The 9061-nt window shown below is 46.3% G+C and overlaps 1 protein-coding gene across 5 annotated transcripts in view; it reads left to right on the top strand.

Moving 5' to 3' along the window:
• The first annotated feature begins 13 nt into the window (after positions 1-13).
• Positions 14-9061, top strand: part of PER3 (period circadian regulator 3) — a 45332-nt gene continuing 36284 nt past the window's right edge. For 4 of the 5 annotated variants that reach the window (XR_001517131.2, XR_001517130.2, XR_001517125.2 and 1 more), the window contains exons 1-6: positions 15-688; positions 1112-1257; positions 2088-2203; positions 3405-3606; positions 7267-7318; positions 8862-9004. Coding sequence is in view for 1 of the 5 variants with exons in the window: in XM_006914442.3 (XP_006914504.1) it covers positions 510-688; positions 1112-1257; positions 2088-2203; positions 3405-3606; positions 7267-7318; positions 8862-9004 (838 nt within the window). In the remaining 4 variants the exon portion in view is untranslated. Of the gene's footprint in view, positions 689-1111; positions 1258-2087; positions 2204-3404; positions 3607-7266; positions 7319-8861; positions 9005-9061 lie in introns of all 5 variants that reach the window. The other variant, XR_001517132.2, reaches the window with a different exon arrangement.

The following is a 9061-nucleotide window of genomic DNA, read 5'->3' as shown; positions in this document are numbered from 1 at the left end:
TGTCCCGAGCCTGTGCTCCGCTCTGGGACTGGCGGCCGGGCGGCGCCGCACCGGGAACCTGGGGTCCCCGGAACTTTGTGCTTAAGTTGCCCCCTTCCTCGGGCCCCATGTCCGGGTGCACACCGACTTTGCAGAGCCGCCGGCGGGCCAGTCGGTGAATCGGAGCCTGGCTTTGCGACCGCCGTGGCCGAGGGTCCGTCCCGGGGTTTCCCGGCTGGCCAGCCACAGCCCAGTTTCCGGCATCAGACTGTTCGCTTCCCTTGACATTTGTCACCTTTATGTCCCTCCACCCCCCTCCCCCAGGCTGGACCTCCGGTGACTGGAGACATCCCAGACCGTATGGAAATACCAGAGAGAAAAGTGCCCCCAGAGCTCAGTAATTGCGGGTTTGTGATGACTGATCATTTTCTCTAATGCAATGGCATGGACCAAAATGAGAAATAAATTTCTGTCGCTGGTTGCAAAGTAAGGAAGAAGCAGGCGACAGATTAAGGACTGCCAAGGGAAAGATGGACCCCTGTGAAGATCTAGAAATGTCCAGCGGTAAATCCCACGGCTCCAGGGGGAATGAACCTAACGAACTAGGAGGACCAGGGGCCAGCAGTGCTGAGACTCTGGGGAAGGACCCTGAGGAGTTGTGGCGCCAGAAATACCAGCCTCAGAGCAAATACCTGGAGAGCGGCAACAGGTGATGTTTACAACCTGGTTTGTTTGGTGTTCTTAGCTGGAGTAGTACAAGGGAGGGTTTCAGTCTTTTTGATTGTCAGCCTATGGGGAAAGTTTAGCGGGAGAGTCGGGGAACTTCAAAAGAAATGCTCTGGGAAACTGACAAAATTACCAGACAGTTCCAGGAGGAGATGCAAGTGGTTAAGGAGTTCAGCTGAGTCGGGACTGAGGTGGGAATGAGGGTGGATGGACCATGTTAGAGGTTCTCTCCGTTTCTTTGGCTGGGATTTCCCCTCCTGTAAAAAAGGGATATAAACCTGTGAACTAAATGAGTTGATTAAGTGTAAATTAAGCACTAAGAAAGTTGCTTTGCACATAATACACTGTTCAATAGAAGTTGGCTGTTATTGTAATTGAAAGTGCAGTTATTTTTTAATCTTAACAGTGAACAGCAAGATCGAAACAGAGTTTCTGAAGAACTTATAACGGTTGTCCAAGAAATGAAAAAATACTTCCCGTCAGAGAAACACAACAAACCAAGCACTCTCGATGCCCTCAACTATGCCCTTCGCTGTGTACACAGTGTGCAAGGTAAACGAGCTGGAGGGTAAACAGTCGTGCAAGCACACTGTTGCTCAGAAACGTCTGCCTGGCCAGACGAGTTGTCGGTGTGGTTTTAGGCACAGAGGTGTTTTGAGATTTTTATGGTGTTTAACGTAAGATAAGCAAATGTATGTTGATTCTGTTAGTGTCCTAGTTTTTCAAATTAGGAACACCAGGAGAACCTTATTTGTATAATCGTTTAGTAACTGCAATATTTTGCTAATTGGTTGCAGGAGAGTAGAATTTAGCATGAGCACATTTTGAAGACTAACTAAAGGAGCATTGTCTTCTGTGGATATTAGGAAAACATACATTTGACTAAGTATAATTTACTTTTCCCTGTCACATACATACTTTTAAAATGCAGTTGTGATGTAGCAGGAATTTATCAAATTAAAAATGACCAGTCATAAACACTTTTTCCTTTTTGTCGCTGACTTTTCTTCTCAAGGGACTTCATAAAGTGCGTTTTCTAGCACAGACCTCTGTGGCTTCATAAATGATAACGTGGTTCCTGAAAACTGGAGTCATGTTTCTGCTGTAACAGTGTCCTGTGTGTATCTGGAATTTTTGGTTTCAGTACCTTGTTTTAGTATTTTACATGTATCTTGTACCTTAGGAATCGTTAAAATTCAAAATCTTAAGTTTGCACCAACTCTCGGTATTTTGGGTGACGGAAGAATATGATCTGGTTTCAAGAAAAACACACTGAGTTGTCCTCATCCTAAGGAGATAAACCAGCTTTAATAGGGATAAAAATGACTTCCTAAAGAAATTGTTTTCACTGGACTACCCATTTATTTTCCTGTGTTTCTTAGCAAACAGTGAGTTTTTCCAGATTCTCAGTCAAAATGGAGCACCTCCAGTAGATGTGACCGCGTACAGTCTGGAGGAGCTGGCCACTATTGCTTCAGAGCACACTTCCAAAAACACAGTAAGGATCCACGAATTTTGCCGTCTCTACCTGGGTGATTTTTCCTAACAACATTATCTAGATGGAGATTTTTAAAATAATAACTCAGAGTTTCAGTAACCACAGATTGAGGTAAACAATAGAAGAAAACTGCTGAAGAGGCATTGTGTCGTCTCTCCTGCCCTTGCCAGACAAAACGTCTGAACACAGGAAGCAGCGCATCAGCAGCAGTGCGCTTTGCTTCGGTTGTGAGATGCCTCTGTCTCCTTAGCTCCCCTGAGTTCTCTCACAGAGAAAAAGATAACACTGCAGAGTAATGCCCTGCATCTTATTCTAATCTCCGAATTGTTTATTTCTATTTATATCATTCTTAGTTCCAATTTCTACTACTTCAAGTTGTAACAGCTGGATTTTATAGAACAGGTGAGTTGAGATGCTGTCAGTTTTTATAAAATTTTGGAAGAGACATTTAGTATATCTTTTCTGAATCTCTTCATGTTGGCAGAGTAGTTAAGCCTTGTGTTTTGTAGATGTGATGGAGATTACTTAATTTCATGTTTAGATCTCAACATAATTACAACTTAAAAGATAGTATAGTATTGGACACGTGAGCCATCCCCAGTATTACATTAGTCCTTGTATTACTAACTGGTGTGCTCATAGCGCTGGCATAGGTGCTACAGAGATGTAAAGAAGAAAAAGTTTAAGAAAACATTTTCCTCTGCAGCTCCTCCAAATAAAGCTAGAGAAAAAAACATATGCCAGTGCTAGCAGATAGAAACAGTGGTTGATTGTAACTAAGTTATACTTATGTCTAAGGGAACAGATTAGAGAGATGATTCTTATGTAATGAGGTCTAACAGTGTCTCAGAGCCTAGAATGTGCGTTGGCGAAGAGAAGACAGTCCCTCCAGGCGTGAGGCAGAGTTTGCAAAGGAGGAGGAATCAGAAGTGTGTGTATTTATACATAGACGGTGCATGTGTGTTTGGTCAGTGTAGAAGGAGCTGGCATATTTTGGGGCATAGAAATCAAACTTCAGAAGGTAAAATGCAGTTTTTGCAGTGATAATTAAGAAGTACCCTGGAGAGTTTTGTTGCCTTTGCAGGATGTGTGTGTGTTTAAAGCTGTTGATCATGGTAGGTGTCTAGAAGAAATATACATTTCAGGGCACGTTGCTAGTAAGTGTCTCAATATTTGCATTTATTTTAAATGTTTTTCATAGGATACCTTTGTGGCAGTTTTTTCATTTCTGTCCGGAAGGTTAGTGCACATTTCTGAACAGGCTACTTCGATCTTGAATTGTAAGAAAGACTTCCTGGAGTCCTCTCACTTTGTGGAGCTGCTCGCCCCTCAGGATGTCAGGGTGTTCTGCACACACACTGCCCACGCTCAGCTTCCCTTCTGGGACAACTGGATCCGAAGAGGTAACAGGACCGCTATTCAGATGTTGATCTTGCCTCCTAAAGATCAGTTTCAACATTATTTAGAACATACAAACTATATGATTTTTCTTATTTCTTCATTTTTTAAAAAGAAGACTATGATACAAATAGTATTTTTAATGCTTCTAATATAAAGATCCAATAGATTTGCTTTTATTTATTCAAGTTAATTTATATATCATAAATATGGTTTGATTACTAGTGTACTGTACAGCAGGCTAATATCTAAAGGCTCTGTGTCCTTTAAGTTAATAAAATTAAATGTATTTTCTCTTATAGTGACTTCATTATTTCTTTGCTTTGCTTTGCTTTGGAGATAAACTTTTGATGATTAGCTTTCTTTTCTTGTTTTCTCGTCCCTAAAAGTTCACAAATCCAATTACTTTTTCTTCTGAAATGCTTATTTTCCTGAACTGGGGATGCCTGCTCACAGTTTTCTTTGTGACAGTCATTCCTGTGTGATCTTTAAATAATTCATCATTTCTTTTTTAAGTCACTCTTTATTATTTCATGTTCTTTATGAAGTGTCTCAGAGTTTAGTGTGGTTCATCCTTCTTTTCGATTTCAACCCCTTTTCTCTAATTTTAAAAAAATTTTAATTCATTTTTGTTGTGAAAAAGATCACCAAAATCGACATCTGACCCGTTTTAAGCGTGTAGCTCAACAGTGTCGGTATGTTCACGGTGCTGTGAAACGTCTCCAGAGCTTTTCCATTTTGCAGATTTAAAGCTCTGTACCCATTCTCCTGAGTTTTTACTCCACGACTTGCTCCAGTGAGAATGGTCTTGCGTGCTGTTTTTCCAGTTAGAGACTTTGGCGCCATCATTTCTGCATGTTTCAGATGAGCTTTCGCAAGCTTTCCTATTACCCATTCTTCTAGCTCCCTCTCTTCTGCTCGCATCGATTTCGTCCCCTTCCTCTTTCCTAAACACGTATTTGAACCTTTCGTTGTCCATATTTGGTTTTCCTCATTTGTGAATCATTCATTCCGTAAACATTTACTCAGCCATCACCGTGGGCCAGGAGCTGTTGTCGATGCTGAGCTACAGCGGTGAGCGTGGCGGCCGCGCTGCTGCTTGCCGGCTCGCTCACGTTTCCGCGGTACTTTCCTCCAGCTTGCCTGTAGAGTCTGTCTTCTCTTTCCGACCTTTTTCTCTTTGCTAATTGCTTATTGCTGTGTATTTCCCCTCTGCGTAAAAATGTAACGTGCCCTGGAACTGTTGTCTTTTAAACCTAAAAACTTACTTACTCCATAAAGACGTGATGTCCATCTAGCTTACTCCTCACGTCGTGCTTTTGCCTTATGAACTCAGGACATCTAAGTGTCCTGAGTGTGGCCGCCGAGCTGCCTGCCTTTCCCAGGCTGCGCCCGTGCCCCTCTTGGCCCTCCCTTTGAGGTCACAGGAAGCATGCTGCCACTTCTCCTTGGTTGTACAGACCTCTCAGTAGGGTCTGAGCACACACTTCCCGAAACATTAACTCACACGTTCCAGCCGGCGTGGAGAGGATGACGGGCTCACACCTGCCGTCCGGCTGTGTGTCACGAGACGGCTAGTGAGGGCAGTTGAATCCGCGTGCCTGCCGACACGTGTGAGTAGCGTGAGCGAGTTTGCCTTACATAGAGCAGCACTGTTTTCTACAAGCAAAGCATTCCACGCTAGGAATCTGAAGGACTGAGTTTTAAGTTGAGTTCTGTCCCTCGTGAACCTTGGAGGCCACCTGGCCTCTCAGTTACTCTCACTGAGAATAATGCGTCCGGCCAGCCTGCCAGTACGGGGCTCCTGTGAGAGGTGAGCAAGCTTGTGGCTGGGAAAGCGCTTTCGAGATTCCGAGCAGTCTGCAGCATGGAGCGTCTTAATCGCTAGTCTTTATTGAAAGGGCCCTGTTTGCCAGGGACTCCTCTTAATGCTTTAGTGGATTAACTAATTTAACCTTTACAAAAACTTTGTGGGGCGTAGTTTGAGTTAAAGGCCAAGGTGGGGTTACTGTGCTGACACTTGCTCGGAGAGGGCCCCTCAGCCCACAGCATGGGGCTGACGCCATGGAAGGGATGGGAGGGGATGGACTGGGGAGGAGCAGCGTGGCCAGGCAGCCAAAGGGACGCCCAGGCCCCGGCCGCATGCTGGAGGAGCCCTGCGCCTCCACGGAGTGGCCCGGCCTCAGCACCCCTCCGCACAGCGTGGCCGGGAGCAGCCGCAGGGCATTATGTCCCCTGACACCAGGAGCAGGGCCCTTTCTCAGCCACCGTAGTTTCTGAGGCACAGAGCTAAGTGACTCACCCAAGGTCACGCTGCCGGTAAGCGTGCAGCCGGATTCCACCTTGGCAGGGTGAGTGAGCCCTGGGCTCCTGCTCTCCAGCACCGCCCTCCTGGCTGCGAGGCTGCTGGGGCAGTTACTCTCAAACGGTTGGAACCAGACGAAAGCGTGGTTTGAAAGTAGCACCAGAATGTTGTTCCTGTCCGTAAAAATCATCTCAAGAAATTTAAGTGTAGTTTCGAAAACATCCTTCTCTCGCCCTCGTTCCTCCGTGAGTTTATCTAAGCCTTGATCGAGGCAGCTTCTGTGTTAGGAGGGGAGCATGTCTGAGGCTGATAATTCCATACGCCTGCTTGGCCCAGTTCTCTCGTTTCTTTCTCAGATATGCTATGGGAACTGTTTTCTGGTCTCAGAATTCTGGGACTGACTTTCATGGCTTTAGGAATTGTGGTAGTTTGAGCATTGGTCCCTTTACTGTTAAGTTGGAGTATTTTTTTTTTACTCATGTACACTGCCCTTGATCATTCAAAAGCCCATTTTCGGATTCTTCCTGTGATCTTTCCTCATATGTATATTTTTTAACATCTTCTTGGTTTTAAACATTTCCTTGGTTCCTATAACAGGACTTTTCACTCTAGTGAACAAATTCAGGGAGCTTTAGCCAGAAGAAGTACAAATAGCAAACACTTGGGAAAGGTGCAGCCCCGTAATCTGCCCAAAGATAGGCAAATTTAACCATTTCCGAATTACCACCTCACAAATCAACAAAATTAATGCGAAAATCTAAATGGTTGCAAACCATCGGCAGGAGGGGTGTGAGAAAACGTGATTAATGACAGTGAATTGGTACAGTCTTCTGGCGATACATGACGAGTTTTCCACATGACGAGAGTCATAAAATCATATTTAACCTAGGAACACAACTTTGGGGTTTATCCAAGGAAAGAAAAAGAAATGAGGGAAATTTGTATACCATATGCCTATAAGCTGGAAGTTGTCTAAATTCTCAGTTTTTGAGACATGTCCAGACTATGGCGGTGGAGCAGAATGTTACCACCAAGATAATTGTCAAAGGACCGTCACGTTGTTACCTGAAGTGATGAGTTTGGACTGTTGCAGAAGGGACCACAGGAAGTGGTGAGGGAGAGACCCAGGTCAGACACACTCACTGTCACCGCCTTTCCCCAGGGTCACTGTCCCAATAGGAGAGCCCTCGGGAGACACTGGGTGTGACTAGATCTCAGGGTGAGGGGCAAGAGCCCTATTTGAACAGAGAGTATCTCCCTCTTTGGAAAAACTGTTTGTCGTTTGCGTGGCGACCGCCGTTTCTCTGCGGAGCTGCCGTGCCTCTGGGACGGGTGAGTGACAGTGTGTCTTTGTCTCCAGCAGCATCACAGCGCGAATACCCTCCAGAGAAACCCTTCTTCTGCAGAATCCGGTAAGTGCGGGGCCTGTGGGGGCGCAGCGCGCGGCCGGGTCTGCTGGGGGCGCAGAAGACGTGACTGGGTTCTCACCCCAAGAACTTTGCATTCTGACTGAGGGGAGGAGGCAGGACCAGAGGAGAAAAGCGCAGAACGACCGTTTTTACCGGCTGGGGCTGGGGGTGGGGGTCACTTTCAAATGACCCTTGTTTGGGGCTCTTTTGTTTTTATGTGCTTTCTGTTGTTTGGTCATATTTAAAATTAATTTCGAAATTTTGATCACATTTAAAATTTTTGAAATTTTGAGTAACTAAAGAAACAAGATAGGTATGTTTATGAGAATAATTTAGAAGGTGCAAAGATAGTAAACTAGAAGAAAATAGACCAGAATGTTAATAGTAGTTGTTTTCTGGCAGGATTTATTAGTGATTGTTTTTCTTCTAAGTTTACTGGTAGGTTAACGTTACTTTCACAGTAAACGGGGTGGTGTCCATGGGACGTCGGCACAGGAGTCTGCAGTTAGCGTGAGAAGTCCAGGCTAGAGACGGAGACTCGGGTCATCAGCGTGTAAATGGCATTGAGAAACCCAGGGCCGGGTGAGCCTGGAAAATCACTCCCAGAAGCAGGAGGGGAGCCAGAAGCACAAGGACAGATGCTTGTCAGGATCAGGAGAAGGCTCTCCTTTGCCAGTGACCCTGGAAGCAAGGTCAAGCTGAGCGTGGCGAGTGAGAGGAGCTTCTGGAGTTTCAGGAGGGCAGGCAGAGCGAGCTGGGGAGGGGACTGTAGACCCTCCCAGGCAGGTGAGACCCACTTGGCATCAGTAGTCACCACTGGTGGGGGAGAGGAGGGCCACGATCGCTAACACTGGGCTAGTGCGAATACAGTTTTGGACATTTTGATGTTAAAAAGAGAGCCGCGTATCCAAGCAGGAACGCCCCAGGCACCTGGAGCCTGGTGCCCTTCATGTCCTTTATTGGAGGCGCCCTAGAGAGCCTCCGAGGGGACGAGGAAGTGGGCCGTGGCGTCCAGCCCTGCGGTCAGGGACACGGGCTAAGCGGGGTGCGCTAGGGCGCCCTGCGTGGCAAGGTACGAGCTTCAGCTGAAGCCATGAGGCACCATCAGACCTTAGGACAAGGAAGAGACAACAGGGAACTGGCTGTGCGGGCATGATGACAGGGAGCCCAGCTTACTGCCAGGCGGCACTGTGTACCTATGGGAGACAGGTAGTCATGCCTGTTCCCCTCCACAGCAGAAGCCTGGGAACTTAGGGCAAGGTCAGGAAAAAAGTCATAGAGTGAGCAGGCGTTTTTACTCCCCAGTGACCTCAGCCAGTTCTCTGTGAGACCTCTTACTCATTGAATAACAAATGAGTGTAATTGCCTTGGGTACTGAAAATTTTAACCTTTCCCGTTTTTTTCAAAGAAATATATTTCAGTGTTTTAGATTTGGCTTTGTCTCTCTTGGGAATTGCTAATTAAAACCTTCTCCCCCACGGGCCACACATTGGCCTGCTGGAGTGCATCCTGACGGGCACTAACCAGCCATTTGTGGTCTTTGCAGCGGGGGTGAAGACAGAAAGCAGGAGAAGCACTGCTACCCGTTCCGGATTATCCCCTACTCGATTCACGTGCAGAACTCCGCCGGTCGGGAGCCTGAGCCCTGCTGTCTCACCCTTGCAGAGAAGATTCACTCTGGTTACGAAGGTGAGTCGCAGTGTCTGTTGCTGGATCGGAGGTGGCCTGTCAGCACCTCAGACAGAG

This window comes from Pteropus alecto, unplaced genomic scaffold (genome assembly GCF_000325575.1).
Source record: "Pteropus alecto unplaced genomic scaffold, ASM32557v1 scaffold125, whole genome shotgun sequence".
Lineage (NCBI taxonomy): Eukaryota > Metazoa > Chordata > Mammalia > Chiroptera > Pteropodidae > Pteropus > Pteropus alecto.
This window is presented reverse-complemented; position numbering and strand designations above follow the sequence as displayed.